Source organism: Leptinotarsa decemlineata, unplaced genomic scaffold (genome assembly GCF_025532065.1).
Source record: "Leptinotarsa decemlineata unplaced genomic scaffold, Ldec_3_MD MMD2_tig00000035_RagTag_RagTag, whole genome shotgun sequence".
In the NCBI taxonomy this organism is placed as follows: Eukaryota; Metazoa; Arthropoda; class Insecta; order Coleoptera; family Chrysomelidae; genus Leptinotarsa; species Leptinotarsa decemlineata.
Window position 1 is genome coordinate 12,771,299 of NW_027412540.1, and position 26,260 is coordinate 12,797,558.

General features: G+C 35.4%; 1 protein-coding gene across 1 annotated transcript in view; it reads left to right on the forward strand.

The window, feature by feature from the left end:
* Nucleotides 1-22,259, forward strand: part of LOC111510436 (uncharacterized) — a 47,276-nt gene extending 25,017 nt beyond the window's left edge. The window contains 4 exon segments of the mRNA XM_074171911.1: nucleotides 644-935; nucleotides 7,839-8,511; nucleotides 17,228-17,370; nucleotides 17,373-22,259. Coding sequence (XP_074028012.1) covers nucleotides 644-935; nucleotides 7,839-8,511; nucleotides 17,228-17,370; nucleotides 17,373-17,666 — 1,402 coding nt within the window. The 3' untranslated portion in view covers nucleotides 17,667-22,259.
* Nucleotides 22,260-26,260: the final 4,001 nt, after the last annotated feature.

A 26,260-nucleotide genomic window follows, 5' to 3' on the forward strand; every position in this document is an offset into this window, starting at 1 on the left:
TACAAACATCTAATTTTAGCTACAATCAACTCCATCGTTTGTAGTTTGAGGACAATTGTTATTTTATGATTCAAAGTCTTGTTATCGTAGCTGTTTTGCTATACCTTAAAGGAATATAAAATAAATCAATATTGTGTTGTTACTACAATAAACTAAAATCAATTTAGAACCTATTTCAAATCTTTTTAGCGAATTATCACTTGTATTTCGTAATTTGAATAATATCAATAGTGCTTCCTCAGTAACCGATAAGACTACAAAAAAAAATAACATTACTACATTTATTAGTATCGTTTGTAGGTAAAGTAGGCTAAAAAACAAGTTAATTTTTTTCAAAGCGGGTTCCAGCGTGACTGAGCTAAGTTTTCAGGATTAATTGTGAAATAGTTGATGGAGGTAAACTATTTAGATTGGAGAAAAGTGTTTAATCTTCCTTGAAATCCTTACGAAGTGAGATTAACTCTGGTACCGCCCCTGAATTATGCGGTTAAACATTTTTGTGTGTGCAGTTTTCAAACAAGTCAGTTTGGTTAATCAAATAGATCAGTGATAGACATATCTTGAAGGGAATTAGTTAGCGTAACGGTGTCCTGTAGAACACCAAAAGAGTAAAGAAGTACTCAAACAAAAAAATTCATTTCAGAACAAAACACGCACACGTCATCGAATTCGGCCACTGCCGTCTCTGCCTGATTTCGACGAGCAGTCCTCGCACAAAACACTGCAGTTCCTGCAACAAGTGCGTGGAACGATTCGATCATCATTGCAAGTGGCTGAACCACTGCGTCGGAGCCAGGAATTACGGTCTCTTCCTCATGTGCGTCTCGACGGCGGTAGCAGCAGCCGCCGTCGTCGTGGCCTTGGCAGTCGCGCAACTAGTCATGCAACATTTGTCTTGGTATTGGCACGCCGATGGACAGGATGGTGATTATGAGGTTAGTATCATTCTGGCAACAAATATTGATTTCGTTACTGGAGGAAGTTCATTGAGCAGCGAGTAATACATTCTTTGAAAATATTACTTTTTGACCAAGTATATTTGAACTTTCCTGAGTTCATCTTGGATGGAAAGGAAGCTGTCGCAACTGGATTTATACTTACATTAGTTCCAGTTTAATTAGTTCGGACTTCCATTGTCTGATATTGTACAGTGCATTTCTTTAATGTTCCCCCCTTTTATTTGTGAACGGATCAACTCAAAAAATTTCAATTTGGGATAATGGAATTAATGCATGAATACTTTATTTTGGAGTGAAATTGACAGATGAAACTGGGCGCCATCTGGGAAAAAAAATTAAATAGAATGGGGGGTCTTGTAACACATTTTGAAGCTCCTGACGAATACTTCACAACCCTAGAATATGAAGTCAATGTCTACAAAATACTACAAATTGGCGGAACATTTAATAATTTCCTGAAGACAGACACATTAATATCGATATTTCTAGAAATATTCCTTTTCATCTGCCATATGGTAATTCCAACAACCCGATAAGGTTTGTTCAGTTATTAATCGTTTATAAAAACGTCAAAAAAGTCAGTACGTCAGTAGGAATATGTATCATCCATACAAAATTAAAATGGTACACCAATTAATTGAAGATGAAAAAATTCTGCGAAATCATGACGGACACCATTGCAAGGCATCCTATCTATCTCCACAATATTCGTTTTAGTAACGAATGTAAATTTTTTTAAACGGCACAGACAAAATTGCCGTTATTGGCGTGACACCAACCCTCACGTTTTCTGAGAACCACATACCCAATATCCAGAAAAAAATAACGTTTGGGCAGGAATATTAGGAAACCATATTGTTGGACCTCTATTTATTGATCAAAAGTTATCAGGGGAACTGTATTTGAATATGCTGGAATCTACTGTTGACCCTCTCATCACTGCATTAAAGAAATGCACTTTATAAAATTATTCGAAATTCCCGAAAGAACTAATAAAAAAGGAAGAATTAACAATGAGATCAAGCAAAAAACCTGAAATAAAATAACAGTGAAATAAAATACAAGTAAAAATGGAACAGTCCAGTCATCACCCGATGATGGTTATGGATACTAACAATCGAAACGTCACGAAGTAACTTGGCTTGGAATCTCTTGAATTTTTATTTTTATTTTACATTTTTGTTCAATTGTTATATTTTTACTTGTATTCTATTTCACTGTTATTTCATTTCAGGTATGTTGCTTAATATAATAGTTATTTCTAGCAATTGTTTTTTAATTCTTCGTTTTTCATTAGTTGTTTCAGGCTTGAACATTTGTAGTTCATTTCTTTAGATTTGATCCTGCTTTGTTGGAGTAGTTCTTCAAATCCCTTTTTGAATGATCTTTTAAAATTTTCCTGGGTGTTTTCCTGAGTACATTTTTCCAGAACTCTCGTAGTTTCTAATAGACTCATTTCCTAATATGATTCCGTACCAAATATTTTGCCACTCTCATCGGTTTTTTGTTGCCCGTAACACCTGAGTGAGCTGGCATCCAGTAGAGAGTCAATGTTTTCTTGTCCGCCAATTCTTAAGTTCTCCACGACACTCGCAGGTCAGTTTCCATGTCACTTTTGGGTTCATTAGTGCCTCAAGTGCAGCTGTGAAAATATCGATCCACCCGTAATGTAGTTTTCTATTCGCACAGCACAGTTAATTCCAGCTACCGTCTCATGTTCGATTTTCGATCAGTCTGCATACCAGCTGTTTTTGTCAAACATGTTCTTGGAATGACTGTTCATTTTCTATTCTTCATAGTTTATGATCGTAACCGCGAAAATGTATTTAGGTATAATGCGGTCTGAGGATATGTTTTGTCCGAAATGTTCGTTTTTTTCGATTGTATGTAACTCAGTAATTTTCTAGTCCAAATTGTCCAACTCTTACTTCCCCCAGATTTACAGAATGTAAAGAAGGAAGATTCAAAAGTGGCTCCAATGCAGCTGTTGGTTAGTTATTAGCAGTCGATTGTTTCATCTCGTCCCTCTTGAAAACAAATTCGACATGTTTTTGGATTTTTGTGAAAAATTCTGTTGAAACTTTTTATTCAGATTTTCTAATTATTCAATTTGTCTCTTGTTTTTATATTTTTTTGCTCATCATATAGTTGTTATAAAAAAGAGACTGTCAGAAGTTATTTTGGAAAGGTTATTAAAATTTTGTTAGACTGAAATACAGTTTTATTGTAAAAAAGAATAATTAAAAAAGAATAGTTGAAAATAACAATTATATTAAGCAACAATAAACCTGAAATGAAATGATAGTAAAATAACCTACAAGTAAAAATATAATAATTGAATAAATAAAAATTAAAGGAATGCAAAAAGAAAATAATAAAAATAAAAAAGTGTAGAGATTCCAAGTCACGTTAGTTCACGACGTTTCGATTGTTGGTATCTACAATCGTCTTCGGGTGATGACTGGACTGATTCCTCCGAGAGATGACTATTTTATAGGTCGTTGAAATACTTTCACTTTTTCTACTTTCCATTTTCCGCTTCACTGATTCCGTGAGAGATGACCGATTTGGCGGGAGTTGGTCATTTCTCGTTTGATGATGGGTTTCTATATGTTTCGTATATCTACGCTGGCCTGGCTGAATACGTTGTTGGACAACATGTATGCGGCTTCCTTAAATTTTCTCCTGAACCAATGTTCCTCTTTGTGCAAGATCTCAGCTTGGGACCACTCGATGTTGTGTTGATGGGTCCAAACATGGTCTGCTATTCCTGATTTGCTGGTTTCTCCTCGCTGTGTGTGCTTCTTGTGCTCGGCAATGCGAATATTCAATGGCCTCTTAGTTTCACCAATATAGGATTTTCCGCACTCACAGGGTATCCGGTAAATGCAATTCTTGGAATCGCAGTCCGCGTTTGGGGGCCTGGTTTTCGTGAGGCTGCTACGGATAGTGTTACCGGATCTGGTGAAACTGAACTATATTGGTGAAACTAAGAGGCCATTGAATATTCGCATTGCCGAGCACAAGAAGCACACACAGCGAGGAGAAACCAGCAAATCAGGAATAGCAGACCATGTTTGGACCCATCAACACAACATCGAGTGGTCCCAAGCTGAGATCTTGCACAAAGAGGAACATTGGTTCAGGAGAAAATTTAAGGAAGCCGCATACATGTTGTCCAACAACGTATTCAGCCAGGCCAGCGTAGATATACGAAACATATGGAAACCCATCATCAAACGAGAAATGACCAACTCCCGCCAAATCGGTCATCTCTCACGGAATCAGTGAAGCGGAAAATGGAAAGTAGAAAAAGTGAAAGTATTTCAACGACCTATAAAATAGTCTCTCGGAGGAATCAGTCCAGTCATCACCCGAAGACGATTGTAGATACCAACAATCGAAACGTCGTGAACCAACGTGACTTGGAATCTCTACACTTTTTTATTTTTATTATTTTCTTTTTGCATTCCTTTAATTTTTATTTATTCAATTATTATATTTTTACTTGTAGGTTATTTTACTATCATTTCATTTCAGGTTTATTGTTGCTTAAATAATTGTTATTTTCAACTATTCTTTTTTAATTATTCTTTTTTACTTGTTTCAGGGATTTCAAATCATTTTATATAATAGACAATGGAAGTCCGAACTAGTGAAATTCATCACGAAACATTGTCAATCACCTTCAAACAAACAGTTTTATTGGCGTTTCCTGAAAGGAAAAATCACTAGTCTTAACAACTGGTGAACCCAACAAACCCACGACATGGAAAAAGATCGTCGATAAATTCACAAAAATCCTTGCTGAACAGACCTAGACGAGGAACTGCTGGGATTAACAGGAATCTTGATGATGACTATATCTGGCCTGATAAATTTGGCAAAGAAAGAAGTTGTATGCCCTCAAATCCTGTTTCAGTGAAATCAAAACAATCAAGAGACAAAATGAGTAAAGTTTTCAGTCTACATTCACTATTAAGCATAGAACGAAAGAAAATAAGAAAAAGAAACAACAATTAGAGGAGAAGATGCGCCAATTAGAACAGACTAGATTTATAGAATCAATCTAGAGAAAACACTTTTCCCACACCTGAACAAAAATACTGTTTCTTGACGAACGGTAATGGGATCAATTCAAATTAATGAAAACTCGTAATGAGTAATAGTTAATACTTTTTGGGTGTGAACGTATTGGGTGCCCTACTTGGCAAGTACTACTTCTCTCTATAGGTTCATAGAGAAATCACAGTTTCTAATATTTCTAATAAGTAATATTTGATTTCAACTTCATTTATTGAAAAGGTAACTTTTACAAAATATCTATATAAATAATAACTTCAACTTTCAAGTATTTTTCGAAATAAAAGTTATGTGTGTTATGATTATTTTCGTGAATAACTCCGAAAGATTGCTCAGGCCAACAAAAGGAGTTTGTGCCAACTTTTTAAACAAATTTACCTAAATCTCATGCATTTTTGTATGCTGAAACCGTATTTCATAGCAAATTATTTATCACCACCATTCTATCGCAATATGATATCCATTTATTACTTTAAAAAATAGGGAAAATCTGATATATCCAAATTTAGCAAATCATAGTTTCATGAATTGGTTATATTTTCGCTCACAATCATATACAATTACCTAAATTATAATTATTATATATTTTTATTATATATTATTTTTTTCTATCTCCTCTCCCCTTTCTCTGTAAAATTTCTTGCGTAGCTTTTTTTTCTCTATTAATTGCGTTTTGTTGTCCTCTGTTCTCTGATATTTCACCGTCCCTGGTATCGTTTCTCCACCTCTTTTACGTCCTGATGAAACCGTTCTCCATGCTCTTCAGTCACATCACTCAATGTGTAAAAAGTGGACTTTAAGGTTCATCGAGCAGCCAAGAGTTTCAAACTTGTTTATTATGTTAGGTAAGATAAGTTCATAGTTCAAGTCTTTGGCATTAATTTAGTTTCTGATGAATGAAGAACTTTCAAACAAAAAAATATTTGAAACGATCACCATCTTTAGACAAAGCTTCAACAAATCGTTTCATCAAACCCAATTTCATATGCAGTCGAGGTAGAAGAATTTTCTTGGGATCAAATAAAGTTTCGTGTAAAATGTTTTTATGCCAGGTCTCAAAATTTTCCTTGAGGGCCATTGTTTTTGAGACCAATGTTGATCCCTTGCTCTGCTGTCTCATTCACATACGAAGCATGGAAACTTTGTGAATCCCATTTGTTGACCAAAGAGCATGAATACAACTTTCAAATCCCCACACAGCATTCAATCATGAGCTGTATAGTTAATTTTCTCTAAAATGATATTAAGATTTTCGTGAGTTTTTTTCGTATGAACAGAATGTGTCAGGCACTAAAGCATAAGTATTTCCGTTATTTAATAACACATCTTTCAAGTTTGTTTATGATGAGTCAATAAAAAGTCTCCATTTATTGAATTCAATGCCAAATTGATCCATTAGACTGTCAATGTCATGGCAGTAAACCAGATCCTCGTCCTGCCGTAAAATTGAGTGAATTATTCATCTTTTGTTCTATAATGCAAATAGATGTTCCAGGTTCCAATAAATGTTTGTTATTCTGGTCGTTCCTCAATCATATCCAAATTTCTAACTGAATCATTTAACTCTGCTTTTGCAGATAACTGTGGTTTTGAATTGGCCAGAGTACAGTGTAGTCCTGAATATGTCAGTAGTAGCATATTCGGGACTACACTGTAAAATATCACCAATAATCTCAGGTGGCATATAGGGACAGGAATGCTGGGTCCATGTTCTAGCAGATTAGCAGATATAACGTTAGGATAAACAATATCTTTTTTGTTTGAAGGTGGTTGACAATGTTTCGTGGTGTATTTCATTAGTTCGGACTTCCATTGTCTAAAATAATATAAATTGATTTGAAATCCCTGAAAAAAATAACAATTTTACTAAAACAAAAAACTGAAAAGATTCCAAGGTTTGGAATCTTTCAACTTTAATTTTAATTTTAATTTTAATTTTTTATTTTTGGTAATAATATTTTTTAATTTTCAGCTTTTATTAATATTTAAATTTTTTATTTTCTGGTTGTAGCTTGTATATGTTATTTCCTTGTAATTTCAGTTTTTCGTTTAAATAAAATTGTTATTTTCGGTTAATCTTTTTATTTTTTTTTCAGGGATTTCAAATCAATTTATATTATATTAGACAATGAGAGTCCGAACTGATGAAATACAATATCTTTTTTATTTTTAGAGTTATATCCATTAACATCTATATGGCAAAAATAACAATCATTTAAATGATTTTATTGCTCTCTCCATATCATGGATATTGCAAATTAAAAATCCTTTTTTTTACAATTTCTTTAGATCCTCGACACAAACATACCAACACTTGTCCTGATTACTGCGTTGAGAATTCCTACAATCACGTTTTCCCATTTCAATTTATTAATAAAAAGCACATAGCAATTAGAGTATATATTAACACCAATTTAGATTATAGGTACTTAGTGAAAAAAACTAAACAGCGGTAAAATTTATTAGAAATACCGACCATAGAACATTTTATTTTATTGCCAATCCCGTTAAATTAAAATAATGTTGCCAACTTCGAAATATTTAATTAGTTAAAAATGTATCTTATACATTGGCACATAAACTTTATTTTTGAACTTCATTTTACTTAATAGTGAAATATGAAAAATTGATGGGTGAAACATTTTTTTAATTTTTTTCGTAAACACGACACCAAATTACGCAGGAATCAAATAAAATTATCGAAAAAAGTTTTTAGATTGTTGGCCTGTGTTGCTAATGTAATTTGAATAGTATGCAATTTTCTTTATTTTGATATACCAATTATTTCTTCTTCAGGAACCTCTGTTGTCTGAATTTAATTCTTCGACTTCATTGCCTCCATCATCTCTACCAACTAGTGATGCTGCTTTTTTGGCAGTAGTAGCAGCTCTCGGCCTCCTAGCGGCCATTACAGCAGGTCTTCTATTGCATCTGTGTTTCTTTCATATCTACATTTCATTCTTGGGTCTGACTACTTATGAATATATCAGAAACCAGAGACAGAACCAAGTACCTGCGCTAACCTCACATCAAGAAGAGCAGCAAGTAGCCAGTAGCAAGCAAAGTCTGAGGCATCGACCAATAAATTTACGTTGCGGAGAAGAAAGAACCCGCACCACCTTGTTCACATGCACCGTATTAGAAGAAACGTTCAGTAACTGCAACGCAGAACCAACCCCAACCCCACCCAGTACTCCCCAAGACTGCCAAATGTGTGTCATGAGTAGCAACTCTGTGGCTCCTGAAATAAAAGTGGCTCAACAGAGGAAGATGAGAAAGAAATGGAATTGCTGCGTTTCCGTGCCTGACAGCCCGGATGACCCGCATAGTCCTACAGAACCAAGGTGCCTATTATCGCTTTGTAGACACAAAGCAAAGAGTAAGGGTATTCCGGCTTTGGAAGGTCGACCTCACCGTACACACGGACACTGGTCCAGCGCCAAGCTGAGAATGATCTTCAGAGTTTTAGGTGAGATATCACGATTCTAAATATAAATACTTTATAATAATTTTTCAACATACATATTTTCTTTATAAAAATGAATAGGTCAAAAAGTTGGATAAAACTGGGTTTTCCATTAACATCTGTTGTCCAACTATGACTGGCAACTCTTTGAAATATTTTACACCCTTGTGCGAACAGGGGGTAAACGAGGTCTCACCTTCAACTCGTTGCTCCTAGCAGGGATCAGATGATAAGCAGTGAATTCTCTGAGCAACTCATATGGCACACTACTCAGGGCTTACCCTTCAACTTAGCCATCTAACCTCATAGCAAGAATTAATCTTGCATTCACACATTCTCACATTCAATATTGAAATATATATATATATATATATATATATATATATATATATATATATATATATATATATATATATATATATTTCAATAATAAATTCTACAAAAAGGATTTGAAGCTTTATATCTTCTATAAATTATCTGCGAGCGCTTTCGACAGTTGGTAGTACTGTCTTCTGGCACTCTTCAAACTGCAGCAGTTTGACTAAGTCATCCCAGTCAGCCCAATTGAAATTTCGCCGTTTAACATTTGAAAAAGTAGCTTCACCAGGAAATAACATACTTTTCAAAAATATATTTGCGTTGTAGCACAGATCTGTATTTCCTCGTCTAAATAAATTTATCGATCAATATCACGCTGGCAAAAAAAACTTGTATCTTACAAGTTTTCTATCTGAATATGAATCTACAAATTCCTAGAATTTACTATTAGTAGGACTTTTGGCATATCTGGACTAACTACCTACTTGAAAATAAAAGTTAGTGAACCATATAATCATGTCATATTCAATGACTTCAGTAGACTACCGTCGTTGGAAGCTCAAAGCTACTGTCTACATTATAAAGTTGTAGGAAAATCGATAACAACTTGCCGTTTCGAATAGAGGTTATTACGTCATTTGAAAACTTCTATTTATATATATTTATGCATACATACACGTCATAAATATTCGTAGATAGTCTAGCACTACCGTGTTGAACTGTTGATGTTATGACCGAGTGCTCGTCAGTCACTACATCGAATACCCGCTACGTCTAATTGTCGTTACAGGGAATTGCATTCCCATCGTTGACGTCACGGTAACATGAGAGTGTGCGAATCTCAAATAGATTAGAAGAATCGACATTTCGACGTAATGATAATTCGACGTAGCGGGAATTCTACGTAAGGAGAATTCGTCGTAGTGAGAATTCGACATGAGGGCAATAATTTACCTAGGGCCAGAGGATATCACTGAGCCGAATCCTCACTACTTCGAACTGAAAGATTTCTCTGTAACAAGGTGGTTTAAGGTAGGTAATTGAAGATGCAAGAACAGGGATTTTCAACATTTTATAGGTAGTTGTTTAGACGAGTTGTTGGTTTCGTAACACCTAAATTGAACTTCTAAATTCAATTATGCTCAATCACAAAATATCACAAGCTCTTCTCTATTGAGAAACTATTTGAATGAGTCTTACTGAAATTTAAGGTAGCTATGGTTAGGTTAGATCAAAAGTGAGTGGGTCTATTCGACCCTCCACCGCAACTCGCAAGGGTTTATTATGGTTCACACCTATTCACACTCGACCAAATAAACCCAGCATCTTAACGAAGCCGATTAGTTTATATGGTAAGTAATCTTTTGAGTCAGATGTTAAGAGTGCGACTCTGCCAAACTCTGAAAACCTGATTCGGTCCGCAACGGGGCGCATTTTTACGTTTCCTACACCGTGAACGCTACTTGTTGCGCTGACGAGCTAGGAAATGTACTGAGTGCCAAACACTCCGTTCCCTAGATAGTGGATGCTACTTGATTAAATGATTTTATGTATTAGTTTACGAGTATCTCAAGACTTAATTGCATATTGTTAATTTTTTTCTCAAATCAGGTATCTCGAATTTTTTTTTCTCTTATTCGCGGTCGTTTTCATTTTAATTTCTTGCAAGCACTTTATTACCACGCTAAGTTTATACCTGATAGAGCATTCGTCCTTGTTTTCGAGAGACCTGATTCTGAGATCTGTTGTTTAACGAAATTGGAAGCTTTTGTTCATTAATTAGAAAAGTTTACGATCCTCACCGTTTAGCACTTAATGAGTACCTAATAGTGTTCCCTTAACATTCATTATTTTATTATTATTTTCATTGCGTTGCTAGCATGACATACTGCTAGCAACGCAACTTTGAGTAGTGAGTTGCGGTGTAAGTTACAGAGCACCTAATTTTTTACTTCGGTACCTTAAAAGCACCTAAAAAGTACCTAATTTTGGCATTTTCTAAATGTGATTTCCGTACTTTGCGTTGCTGACGTAACAGAGCTTATTTTTTACTGTTAGACAGGTGTTGGACCGCGGGGCCCCTCAAGTAGTGGGGCATGTAGCATTTGCTACTCTTGCTACGTGGCTAATTCGGCACTGTATCTATCGCTTTCCACGTTCGGATTGTGTTAGAAAAGTACTTTTGACAAATAAAAATACAAAATAGGAGATAGCGGTTCAAAAGTTGTTCCAAAACAAACGTTTAAAACTGATCTTGTCAACCGAATCCATTTTCAATGAACACACAATAGATTGTGAACTTTAGTAATAACTTGAGCAATATCTTTTTTGATGATCCCTATATTTTCTTTCACAATCGATTCAATCGTGAAATGCAGTTAAAAACTGAAGCGAACAAACTTTTCAATTCAAACTCCCGCAAGGGTTGATTGATTTGCCTTCAAATCTGAAATGTCTTTTTCACAGTTTTTCCTGGAAACGTTAAATATTGAAAATAATATTTTTTTTGACACTAATTGTGTTATAACTTTTTATCGCTGAGTATTCACCTATTCATACTCATATTTTTAAAAACAGTTTCTCAAGAAGAAATCACACCTTGTATAAAATTCTAATATCGTTATTCTATAATTTACTGATTCATATCGATATTCATTAATTCTTTTTCGTAATTTTCAATGATTCTGGCATTTTCAATCCAGCATTCTGCCCAAGGTCATTTCACAGAGTGATATTTGAATAATGTTTCAATTTGTTAACGGGCTGGAATATTCCGAAATTACTAAGGGAATGTACATGAAGAGCATATTCACCTACTGGGTGAATGTACGATAGAACATAGAAAGCCAAGAAAAAATAAAAACAAATGAGAAATTCAAATTTTGAAAAATCTGAACTAGGCGATAGAATAAAATAATTGCCGAAAAAGTAAAATTTCCTCCGTTTGGTATGCTCAAATCATAAGTTATTGAAAAAAAGGTGAATGTTCAATTTTCGCAGGCTAAGAACATTCGAATGGCGTTTTTTTCATTTTTGTATGTTGGTTACACTCGTCTAGAACATGTTTTCAGTTTCAGCTGTTGAGCATATTCAGTTTCTTGATGAGAGGCATAAAAGTTAGAAATGGTTTGCGTGTTCGGCGATTTTCTGCTATTGAAAAAATGGATCAGATAATTTGCATGAAATTTTGTGTAAAAAATAGAATTAAGTGCCCAAAAAAACACTTGAAATGTTGACAGTGCCAGACGGTCATTGTACTCTGAGTCAGGAAAATGTTAACAAGTGGTATAGTCGAAGTAACTGATATAGTAATTCTTAAAGCCAAAGGCCAAAAAAACCAATACAAAGAAATAATGCCGCTACGAATTAGTCCACGTGGACTGAAGAATTGGCGGTTCGTATTGGATAATTTTAACTAACCGAGGTTTATGATTGGCTGAAGAGTCATAAAATTAAATTTGAAGTCATGTTACGGTGACGAATAGAATGCGAGTCGTCGTGTTGTCAATGTTTAGTTCAGAAAGTGATCCCGATTTGAGTGTTGAAATTCGATATTGGTGCAGTAATAATTACTTTTTGTTATAATTAATTTTTGTTGTCTGTTTAAAATGTGGCATTCTTGGACAAGTACTAATAGTAATAACGAGTGTGATAACAACGCAGACTTTCTCCTGTGTAGTGATTCCAATAATAAGTATTGCTGAAAAGTATGGAAAATGCGGAGACGTCCTCCGCATTTTTATGTTTTCAATCCCATCGAGTTGATTTGGAGAAAATTGAAACACAGCATCAGGCGTCAAAATAATTTTCCAAAATTTGATAAAAAGGTAATAGAGCTAGTTGAAGAAATATCTAATATTACCAAAGAAGACTGACAGAAAAGGATTAAAAAAGTAATTTTAGTTGAAAGAGACTATATGGAGATTGGAAATTTCCATTTTAATGGTGGAAATAAATTCATTATTCATTTAAATGACGACAGTGATAGTGAAACAGAGAATATGAAAGACGAATTATCAGAAGTTTTCGACGAAAGTTATTGAAGTGTCTTTTTCAATATTCCAGCCCGTTAACAAATTGAAACATTATTCAAATATCACTCTGTGAAATGACCTTGGGCAGAATGCTGGATTGAAAATGCCAGAATCATTGAAAATTACGAAAAAGAATTAATGAATATCGATATGAATCAGTAAATTATAGTATAACGATATTAGAATTTTATTCAAGGTGTGATTTCTTCTTGAGAAACTGTTTTCAAAAATATGAGTATGAATAGGTGAATACTCAGCGATAAAAAGTTATAACACAATTAGTGTCAAAAAAATATTATTTTCAATATTTAACGTTTCCAGGAAAAACTGTGAAAAAGACATTTCAGATTTGAAGGCAAATCAATCAACCCTTTCGGGAGTTTGAATTGAAAAGTTTGTTCGCTTCAGTTTTCAACTGCATTTCACGATTGAATCGATTGTGAAAGAAAATATAGGGATCATCAAAAAAGATATTGCTCAAGTTATTACTAAAGTTCACAATCTATTGTGTGTTCATTGAAAATGGATTCGGTTGACAAGATCAGTTTTAAACGTTTGTTTTGGAACAACTTTTGAACCGCTATCTCCTATTTTGTATTTTTATTTGTCAAAAGTACTTTTCTAACACAACCCGAACGTGGAAAGCGATATATACAGTGCAGAATTAGCCACGTAGCAAGAGTAGCAAATGCTACGGGCCCCACTACTTTAGGGGCCCCGCGGTCCAACACCTGTCTAACAGTAAAAAATAAGCTCTGTTACGTCAGCAACGCAAAGTACGGAAATCGCATTTAGAAAATGCCAAAATTAGGTACTTTTTAGGTGCTTTTAAGGTACCGAAGTAAAAAATTAGGTGCTCTGTAACTTACACCGCAACTCACTACTCAAAGTTGCGTTGCTAGCAGTATGTCATGCTAGCAACGCAATGAAAATAATAATAAAATAATGAATGTTAAGGGAACACTATTAGGTGCTAATTATGTGCTAAACGGTGAGGATCGTAAACTTTTCTAATTAATGAACAAAAGCTTCCAATTTCACTAAACAACAGATCTCAGAATCAGGTCTCTCGAAAACAAGGACAAATGCTCTATCAGGTATAAACTAAGCGTAGTAATAAAGTGCTAATTAGGTGCTTACAAGAAATTAAAATGAAAACGACCGCGAATAAGAGAAAAAAAATTCGAGATACCTGATTTGAGAAAAAAATTAACAATATGCAATAAAGTCTTGAGATACTCGTAAACTAATACATAAAATCATTTAGTCAAGTAGCATCCACTATCTAGGGAACGGAGTGTTTGGCACTCAGTACATTTCCTAGCTCGTCAGCGCACCAAGTAGCGTTCACGGTGTAGGAAACGTAAAAATGTGCCCCGTTGCGGACCGAATCAGGTTTTCAGAGATTGGCAGAGTCGCACTCTTATCATCTGACTCAAAAGATTACCTACCATATAAACTAATCGGCTTCGTTAAGATGCTGGGTTTATTTGGTCGAGTGTGAATAGGTGTGAACCATAATAAACCCTTGCGAGTTGCGGTGGAGGGTCGAATAGACCCACTCACTTTTGATCTAACCTAACCATAGCTACCTTAAATTTCAGTAAGACTCATTCAAATAGTTTCTCAAAAGAAGAGCTTGTGATATTTTGTGATTGAGCATAATTGAATTTAGAAGTTCAATTTAGGTGTTACGAAACCAACAACTCGTCTAAACAACTACCTATAAAATGTTGAAAATCCCTGTTCTTGCATCTACCATTACCTACGTTAAACCACCTTGTTACAGAGAAATCTTTCAGTTCAAAGTAGTGAGGATTCGGCTCAGTGATATCCTCTGGTCCTGGGTAAATTATTGCCCTCATGTCGAATTCTCACTACGACGAATTCTCCTTACGTAGAATTCCCGCTACGTCGAATTATCATTACGTCGAAATGTCGATTTTTCTAATCTATTTGAGATTCGCACACTCTCATGTTACCGTGACGTCAACGATGGGAATGCAATTCCCTGTAACGACAATTAGACGTAGCGGGTATTCGATGTAGTGACTGACGAGCACTCGGTCATAACATCAACAGTTCAACACGGAAGTGCTAGACTATCTACGAATATTGATGACGTGTATGTATGCATAAATAGAAATATATAAATAGAAGTTTTCAAATTACGTAATAACCTCTATTCGAAACGGCAAGTTGTTATCGATTTTCCTTCAACTTTGTAATGTAGACAGTAGCTTTGAGTTTCCAACGACGGTAGTCTACGGAAGTCATTGAATATGACATGATTATATGGTTCACTAACTTTTATTTTCAAGTAGGTAGTTAGTCCAGATATGCCAAAAGTCCTACTAATAGTAAATTCTAGGAATTTGTAGATTCATATTCAGATAGAAAACTTGTAAGATACAAGTTTTTTTTGCCAGCGTGATATTGATCGATAAATTTATTTAGACGAGGAAATACAGATCTGTGCTACAACGCAAATATATTTTTGAAAAGTATGCTATTTCCTAGTGAAGCTACTTTTTCAAATGTTAAACGGCGAAATTTCAATTGGGCTGACTGGGATGACTGAGACTTAGTCATCTCCTGATGATGTTCACTTGATTAGCTAAACGCGCGTCGGGAGGCAGTAATTTAGTTCCGGTGTGTGAAAAGTGTTTTTAATAGAACCTAAAAACGTTATTCAGTATATATTATTTTCAATTAATTATCATTTAAGTGATCACAATTATTTCAAATTATTGTCGTAAAACTCAGAAGAGACCAAAAAATAAATAGCTTCTTTTAGTTTAGGTTAGGTTAGGTTAGGTTAGGAACGGCTGTGCCGAACTCTAGAAACCTGATTCGGTCCCTAGCGAGGCAGACACAAAGTGTGTGCTCTGCTGTTTCATTATTTCCAAAACAGAGGCGACACACATTGTCTTTCGACAGTCCGAGTCTCTGCATATGATGATTCAAATGACAATGACCTGTAAGAAGGCCTGTTAGACATTGTAATTCATCCCTACAACAACTGTTTGGTATCAAGCTTCGAAGGGTGAATAAACGTCTTGGAGTGAGCCAATCCTGGAAGATTATGCCAAAAGTCTATAAATCTTCTTGCCATCCATGTGTTCAATCTTTGGTTGGCAAGCCTGAAGCGATGTCAATCACAGGTTCTGGTCCGATGAAGCTGTTTGCAGCACCCTCCTTTCCAAGGGAGTCAGCAGCCCCATTGCCTTCCAGGCCAATTTAGACGTTGCTCGGTAGGAGCCAAGAGACTTGTGTATGAGGTTGGATTCTTCCAATCTCTCCGCACACAATTCAATAGCGTAAATTTCCGCTTGACAGACAGGTTGATATCTCCGTCCTGAGTCTGCGACTGAAATCACCTGCACAAGAACCGGAACGTGTTTTGATCCATCTGTGTACCAACAACTTTCTGCTCTTAATATTTTTAGTACTTTATAAAGCAGTTCGTAGTTGACAGTTGGAGGCATAAAGTCAAAGGTTATTTCCAGAATGCTGAAACTTCCAGTATCAACCATCAGTCTGTTGCACTCTGCAATGAATTGATTTGTGCAATTGGCAATGTGCACAAGTCCATATGCAGTCCATCTAGCCTCTCCCCAGAGAAATGTGGAGAGGAGATAAACCTAGAAGGATCTCCATGGCCGCTGACGGTGTGGTACTGATGGCACCACTGATGGCCAGACAAGCCTGTCTCTGTAAGCCAGAGAGCTTCCCTGGACCGTTTATTGTAAGGCCTTCGGCCACCAGGCAATTACAGCATAAGTGATCATTGGTCTGACAATCATCACATAAATCCAATGGATTTGTTTGGGACCTAAACCCCACATTTTACCACAAATCCTTCGACATGTCCATAGCGATAGTCTGGCTTTGTGTAAAACATTCTCCAAGTGGGCGTTCCAGGTGAGTTTTTTATCAAGGACAATTCCAAGATATTTCACCTCCGTTCCAAATGGAATGACCTCACCGTTAGTGGCGTTAGATCGTCCAGATTTCTCCTCCTGGTAAAGGGGATTATCACAGTTTTGCTGGGGTTGGCAGACATCTGCTTCCTCAGGCCCCAACTGTCGAGGGCATCAAGCAGACCATCTATCAGGACCGACCACAGAAGGGGAGATAGTACCCCACATTGAGGGCAGCCTCTGGTGACCCTGAACCTAATGGCCCCGCCTTGAAGAGTTGTGGTTGCAGTTCTGTTCTTTTAGTTTAACCCAAATTTCTAAACAAAATATGTGATGTTTTATAACTTTGATTTATTCAATTTGTGCCGGACAGATAAATGAACTTTTTTGAATACTTATGTCTTTTAAAATGAGATTGAGCTTTCATTGACCAATATTTTCAAGGTAACCTGGGTCATAACAAGAAAAGAACCAACCAGACCCATCAGCCATCCTCGCTGTCCAGAAACAACCAAGTGGTGCCTAACAACTCCAGCGTGCAGACTAACCAAGATTCCATCCAAACTGTGAACAACTTGGTTCCTGTTTCCTGTTACCCGAGGTGCCTCAAAGAGCGAACATGCTACCAGCTCTGCCCGCTCCACCGCGCCGACGCCTCATCAGTGAGATGGAACTGGCGAACGCTCTTTCGGTGTTACAGCAACAACAACGATGTGCTTCTAGGAGGCCCCTATACCGCAGAAGAAGAAGAAGTGTCGTGCATCGACCTAAAACTCCGGCCCTCTCGCCAATTAGAGAAAGCGGCCTCTCGAATCCAGCCTCTCCGTCCCGACAGAACTGCACCGTGTCCGCTGTTAGCGGAACCGGCATTCGTCCAATATGAACCGAACCATTATTGAGTCTTGAATATAACCATCCGTAACTGATTTCCATTAAAAACTGCGGAAAACGAAATGATACAAGTGATGCGTCTCAAGATCTGCACTTAAATCAAAAATGGGTCTTTTTGAATGTAATAAAAAAATGATTTTATTTCATTTACTTTTTTTCATTAGGTATAATATCGGATGATTGGCTTAACGAAACAAGTAATATTGGATAATTCTCAAAATGTGGAACTGATTTAGTATACGTGGCAATGATATGTAAACGGGTGTATCGTTCATCCAAAAAGAATGTCTGGGACGATAAGGAATGGGAAATATCTAGGTTTCATAATTCAGACTTGTGGAAAACATTGATTACTGCAATAACGAAAAATAGTCACAAATATACAAATTTGATTATTTGTTGATAAGAATCTAATAGACAGTTTTTCAAAATGACTAAAGGTTCAAATATTCTAAATATCAGAGTTTCCCCGTTTACCTTGGGTGAAAACGAAAAACTCATTAGGCTCATTGAATACCTTTCATCGATTGATGTATAATGAAGTTTCCATACATTTGCAGAAACCCAAAACTGCTTTATAGCTATCCACACAACATCAATTAACCCTATCATTCTTTGGCGATCGTAGGCAAAGAGCAAATACAAAATCACACATGATTGACCATCAGAAATGCATCCCATTCAACTATCGGTATAGTAAGTAGGTATCATCTTCCGAATGACGCATTATTTTCGCCAAAAATTCTTCTATACCAAAAATTTTAGGGGGATTAAAAAAACTAAAGTAACATTTTATAGAACATTATTATTTGACATTTTCTCTGCGGTTCACAATAGAAATTTGGGAGGATTAAAAAAAAACAAAAGAAACATTTCATATAACTATATTATTTGACATTTTCTTTGTTTTCCATGAGTTTTGTAACAATGATCCTATCGAATATACATCAATTCGTTGATGCATATTCACTAAACGGGTGTTGACTCTTAACTTGCATAGTTCTCCGTTAACCAGCTGTCGCACCCCTACGAACGACAACCCTCAGAAGTCGAAACTTGTGCGAGCTGAGGATTAACGAGGTCTTACCTTTTAACGTCCTATCTTCCTATACGAGTAGGACGATAGCAAGTGAAGATCGATCGTTCAGACTAGGGCTTGAATCACCGACCAACACGGCAGTCAATTCGAGTGAGTGAACAAAGCACCCACGCCGAACCGCTTGGCTACCGACCGACCACAGAGATAATAACATTAATATATTAGGATTTTATAACTCTCACTATCAAGAGCGTACATACCTACTGATTTTTTAACTATATGTTCTATATTGCTCGTATCAATATTATCAAAATATTTATTTAGTGAATGTGGAGACTAGGTCAAATTTCCATACTAACCATGGCCTTCAATAATATTTTATTAATGATTATTGATTTACTTGTTTGAAACTACAATAGCACTCCTACTACCGGAAAAATTGCAAGATTATATCACGAATTTCACAATGTGTAACTTATTTCGCATTTGTAATAAAATATTTACAATTGACTTGCCTTCTCAGTTTATAATTGAATGTAAGTCATGGTAAGAAATACAGCTGACAAACTATCTATATTGTGTTAAATGAAGGTGGTGAAGTATCAAAATTCATATTTATGTAACCGGGGATAGAAAATATAGCTTCAATATTTTTCAAACAATAAAGTTATCGGTTCTACAAATTTTCCCTATCTTTATTTTTATCATTATACCACACTTACCCGTATTTTATATGGGAGGCAAAATTCGAAAAAACATAAGATAATGTATTAGGTTGTTTCGAAAGTTTTATCCGTTTTCACGAGTCTACTTTAAACTGTTTCATCTCAGTGAATACTTATTCAATGTAATCTAAATAAGAGCCATTTAAGTCATTACACTTTTGCCACCGTAACACAAGTCGAACACTTCCGTCAGCATGAAAATTGTGTGCTCGGGATTCGATGAAGTTGATGAAGGTCGTTGATCATGATTGGCGAAGGTTCTACCGGTGAGAAATTTATCGAAGTGTTTGGGAAAATGGTGGTCGGTTGGCGTTCAGTCTGCGGAGTATGGTGGGTAAGGCAGAACTTCGACGCTCAATTTGTTCAATTTTATAGGACGGTAATTTGTGAAACGTGCGGACGGGCGCTGTCGTAGAGCAGGATCGGATCTTTTCTGTTGGCCAGTGCTGGCTGCTGCTGACGCAATTTTCAGTTCATTTCGTCGATTTCTTCACAATAAGACTCTGCTGTGATGGTTTGGTCCGGTTGCAGAAAATTATAATAAAGCACACATCAGTGTTCAACCACTGTCCTAAGCGTCTCCTGTTGTTGTAGAGCAGGGGTCGGCAAGTAGTTTTGGGTGGCGTCCGAATACTGTGGGAAAATTTTAACGAGGTCCAGGAAAAACAACGGATAATAATTAGGTGCTACCTATGTATTATTATGGTTTCAAATCAAATCCTGAATTATAAAACACAAGACCTAAAATTAATGTGAGAAACTACACCGAGCCAGTTTTTATAGTTTGGTTCTCGATTGGAACAGCAAATTCAAGTGTGTCTTCTAGGTAGGCGTCCGTTAATCTCGAACGATTTAAAAAAATGCATTTTTGAGAAATATGTTTCACATACGTTTGTTGAGCCAAACATAGTGGCCAAATGTATAGCTAGTTTCTTGCAATTTTCATGTTTGGCCCAAAGTTCATCAGTGGATGCAAAGACACATCTTCTTGCAAAGACTGCAGTAACGTTAGTTACAAATAAAAGTGGTAAAAATATAGAAAGTTTCAATTCTCTTTTCTCCATTCTTCGTGATTTCCTACCACGTAGTAACGGCTACATTCATCAATTTATTGTATAGTATAGTTTTTGTACGTATTAATTTATACTTGGTATACAATATATTACAATATCTGGAGTTACGAGGTTCGACCCTTGCCTGTTACTGACCGTTGTTGTAGAGAATCCACTTTTGATCACACTTGTCGATCCGATCCAAAAAAGATCGTTTTGGTTGCGCAAAAGCCAAGATGAACAGACTTCGAAACGTGACAATTTCTATAGATCGTTCAAATCGTGGGGCAACCATTTTGTCCTTTCTAATAAGTCTTAAACCATCAAAACCCGCATGGGGGCTGACGCCATCCCACTCACCATTTGTCAATCTCCACTATTGCCTCAAATCCTCGTCCTGGATTTATGTAGGTCAACCATTCGGGACTCATCTTCAAGGCTAAAATCTCCGGAACGAAATTTCTCAAACCAACGTTCATTAACAGTATCATTGCCAAATGCCTGGTAAATTTTTCGAGCTATTTTGGCAGCGTTTTGGTTCAATTTGAATTCGTAGAGAAAAATTGACCGAAAATTGCCTAATGATATCATATAAGCTGAAAAGAAGCAAACGGACAAAACTTTTGAAACAAGCTAATAGTTTCGTTTTTCGTAATTGGTAAGAAGGTAAATGGTTATAAAAAAATAAGGTGTTTTAATAATTGCAACAATTTCAAAATGTCAATCTAATTGAGTGGAGAATCATAGGGATTCTCATTGTTTCATTTGGTTGGAATTTCTACGAATTTTGCATACATTCAAGACATTTGGATTTGAGTATTACAATTTCCTTCAAAAATAGGTATCGTATATGTACACACCACATCCAATAGATGCACATTTACGTGGTGATCACGCATCTTTCATTGTTTGGGTTACTTTGTTTGTTGAATGGACAGAGTGTGTGGGACGGTAGCCTCGTGGGTTGACGTGAGTGATTTGCTTCACTCACTCAATCCACCGCTGTGTGAACCGGTGGCTCGAACCGCAAGGCCGGACGATCGATTTTTACTTCCTATCGTCCACCCGTGTTAGGAATCACAAGTTAAAAGGTAAGACCTCGTTGATCCTTAGCTCGCACAAGTTTCGAATTTTGAAAGCTGGCGTTCGTAGGGGAACAGCTGGCTAACGGTAAAACAGATTTTAACAGATTTTTTTTGATCAGGCTCTCCTCTCTTCAAAAAATTCATTCGAAATTTTTACGAGCAAATTCACTAAGAGTCAACTGAATACAGGAAAGACGTTCATTTTGTTGAATTATAAATACGCTTTTTATAAAAATACATTTCGTTATCATCACTACCTTCTGTGACTTGGGCATCAATTTTTTCTCTGCTATAACGTATTATTTACGATGAAGTCATGTTCTCAAATCCCCATCTTAGATACCAAAATATACAGTGAAACGTATGTGAAATTCACATTGAGCGTTAATCAGATTATAACCTATTTAAATTTTCTCTCAATTATTTCACCTTGAAAAAACGTTTCAAAAATACTATCTGAAATTACACAAAGAAGTCGTTATGAAATTTTAATACATGAAATGACTCCCTTTCGAATGTAACAACATTGTATTGTATATTGAATGAGTAAATATATATTATTCGAAAATGAGAAATTAATGTTGCAGTAAAATGTCATCGACATGAACTAATGAATATGTTATGGTTTTTTATATAATATTTTAATGGATCTGTTATTAACTAAGAATATAATAGTGTTTTATGTGTGCATTCTATTGTTAATAAAATATATTTACAAGTTGGGTATTTTTTTTCTTTGATACCAAGAACTGTGGTCATTAGTCTCATGTTCCAATATTCTGGTTATGTAAATAAGTCCCAGAGAAGATCATGACTATTCGCCCCTTCGACTTTCTGATCTTTCATACACAGTAAAAAAGGCCATTCGCGTATACCGGATATAATGAAACTTGACGATGAGGTATTTGACAAGCCTGGGGATATTGTCAATGGATTCGCCAAGTACTTCAGAAGCGTTTAGGTACTTGGTTTCGGACGAGAATATGCTTCGTGAAAATTCTCATGATTCTGATTTAGATACATTGAACATCCCTTCCTTCTCTAAAATCGATATTGTTACTGCTTCAAAAAATTAGGAAAAAACTCACCGCAGGCGTTGACAATGTTCCTAGTCTTGTGATAAAGGACTGTATCGGCGTTCTCTCTATAGAACTCTAATAGGCATATTCAACTTAATTTTATCAACTTGTGCCTTCCCTGAGCAGTGGAAAACGGGTCGAATTTGTCCGATATTAAAAAAAATGCGACTCTAGCGATATCACAAACTACAGGGCAATAAGAATTTTATGTAACTTTTCTAAATTCTTCGAGATATGTGTACAAAATGTTATGTACTCCCATATTCAAAAAGTTATTTCTCCTACTCAGCATTGTTTCGTACAACAAATATCATGTATGACAAATCTTGCATGTTTAAATCAATATCTCTGTACGTACCTGGACAAGCAAAAAGAATTCCATGTTGTTCATTTAGACTTTCAAAAAGCCTTCGATCAAATATACCATTATGTTCTCCTCAGCAAATTGACAAAATTGGGACTCTGTAACCAACTGCTTACTCTAATTGAGTCATATCTAGTTAACAGAAAACAATTGTCGAATATGAATCTTTCAAATCGGCCCAGTACGTAGTTACATCTGGGGTACCACAAGATTCTAATCTTGGACCTCTTTTATATTTAATTTTCAATAATGACTTGGCAACCTCTTTGAATATTCCTAGCCTACTATTTGCAGACGAAATACTTTAAATTTATGCAGTAACTTGTAAGGGTTAACCAAAAAGTTTGCCCTTTCTACACCTGCATACATTTCTCAGTTATAATTTAAATTAAATAGATTTGGGAAGCTGAATACACTTATTGAATGAATCGAAGAGGTTTTTGTATGAAAGTATATAATATTGAAATTTTGGAATTTCTGTTGGGGCTAAAGTTATGTGGTGGCCAAATGCAGATTTTTCCGGTTTTTTTTATAAATGTTCATTAATGCGAGTAAAGAGAGGTCAAAATATTACATAAAATAGATAATAAAAATTTCCTCAGACTGGACTTGTTTGAAGAACTGGAGATTTCCAAAGACTTTCCAATAATGATCGTTGCTTGAATATTCAAGTAAACTTAAACAGAGATGTCCTTCCCCTTCATAAAAGGATTATGAATTGTTAATTAATCAAATTTACTACTAAAATTCTTTATTCTATATTGGCTTCTCCGCAACATAATATTTTAAAACCATAATGGATCACTCCTCAAGTTGGTACCATTATTTTTAACATGATACATGACACATCCTGTCTCAAGTCTCAAGTTGACCTTCTTTCATGTAATACTTTGACTGAACCACATGGCCTCAATCCAAAAATGTATTTTCTTGACCATCAGCCTATTTAGTCAAATATTACAAATGTGCCATGTACTCATGTTGATACTTCCTGTTGCCTGACAAGTAAGTAATCATAAACAATTTTCCAAATTTCATAACCTCCAAAAAATTGTTTGGTAATTTTAATTTTTACAAAACTTTTTTTTCAATTAGATCACTTACTTTTAGGTGAGCACTGATGATGACAAAAGTCGAAAGCGCTTTGCAATAATTTTATAATATACACTTTCATACAAAAACCTCTTCGATTCATAATTTAAATTATTTTCAGATTGTAGAAGGTGAAAATTCCAGAAAGGTTGATGAAAATGAAGCATTTTGAAAGTGAAAATAACCTATCATGAGGTATTTCAGGGATCTAAAAAAATATAATCTCTTAGGGTGATAGCAATCTAAACAATCTGCTAATGAATACTTCTAAATGCTGCTCATTTCTATTAATATTTATTGATTTTTTCAATATTTGTGAGTGGTGAATTGAAATCTTGAGGATAATAATGATAATAACAAAAACAGTTTTCATTTCCATTTGGAATGATTTTGACTATTTATTTTTTACACTCAACAATCTTTCGATTCTTCCAATAAGAATAGGAATAGGTCAGGCTAGGATAGGTCAAACGTGAGTGGATCTATTCGATCCTCCGCCGCAACCCGACTCAAATCAATAAGTTCAAAAAACTACCGCAAGAAAAGCAAAGTAATTCCAGTAATAGGAAAAATACCCAAAAATATATAAAGAAAAGTGCAGTTAACAACATTTGAACTAGTTAGTGCTATGAAGGAAACAGTTCTGAAGTTACTTCCTGAAATATCTGGTGATTACTGATCTGAATTTAAAATTTTTTTGTCACGATCGAATTATATTAGAAGTGACTTGAATGAATATGAGAGAATGGCAGTAACATACCTTCGTTCTGATATTAATATCAAAATACTTCCAGCTGATCAAGGTAATGTCACGCTGATAATGATAATATAGCAGAAAACGTTAACAAAAAAACTGAAAGATGATCCAACGAAATCAGTTGAACAAAAAATACATATAACTTTGGCTAGATATAAAACTATGCTAACCAAAACACAACTAATTTCCTATTTCAGTAAACCTCCTCATTTTCATGGTTTACCAAAAATACATAAACTGTATGTTCTAAATGGATCTCCCTGTCAAAAATTAGCAGATACGTTTCTGAAATTCTAAAACCAATATCAGGAAATAAATAGTAACAGTTTTCTTAAAACTAGAGCTCATTTCAGGAATTGGAGATGACTTTCATTAACAAGAATTTGGCATGGATATGGGTTTCCCTTTATTTCCCATCTTCGGTATTTTCCATTATTTCGGTTACTGTACATATTTTTTAAAATCCCGAAACACGTCAAATGTTAATTTTAATTTGACACTCTTCAACGTAAAAATTCCACCCCTACATTCAACCCCCTTCGAAGAACAGGTACCAGCCCCAATTTTTTAAAAGGGAAGTACAGGCTCTATTCAAAAATGTTATCCCTTTCAAGTTTATTGCAATAATTAGGATAAAATAAATTAAAATCATATGGTTACCGAAATTCGATAAAATACACTCAAAAACTAAAATGTAATGCAAAACGTAATGAAATGTAGAATACGAAAAAGAACTATGGATGTTAGAGTAGATGTCAAAATGTTCACCGCGAACGTCTTGTTATTGTCAGACATCAACTTGGTAATGTGGTGGTGCTCCATCCTGCTGAAACCATATCGTATTTACTGAAACTTGAGTGTTTCCTGGATCCGGATATAAATTTGCTAAACTTGGAATGACATCATTTTGAAGTAGTGCCAAATAATTATAACTATTCAAGTTGCCGTCAATAAAAAAGGGACCAATGATATGTTTTCAATCCCTACCCAAACATTAACCTTTTAAGGGTATTGCGTGTATTCTCTCATCCAGTGAGGAATTTCCGTTGACCAGTAGCGGCAATTTTGCCGATTGGCATCACCGTTAGAGACACATGACCAAGCTCGCAAAACTGCTTCTCTATTTTGCTTATTGTTCCTTGAGATATGGGCGGTAAATTAGGAAATTTCTCATGAAATAGGCGAGCTACTACCTGTTGTGTTCAAGTTTCATCTCCGTAACTAATCATTTGTAAAATTGTTATTTTTATGCATTTCCGTTAATCAGCATTTGTCAGACTTGAAGTTAACGAACTTTAAACCTAAATTAAAATACTGAAAACTAATGTTGTAACATATAAAACAAGTTGACAAGGCGTTTTAAACTAACATTTCCATGGAAATTATTTACAGT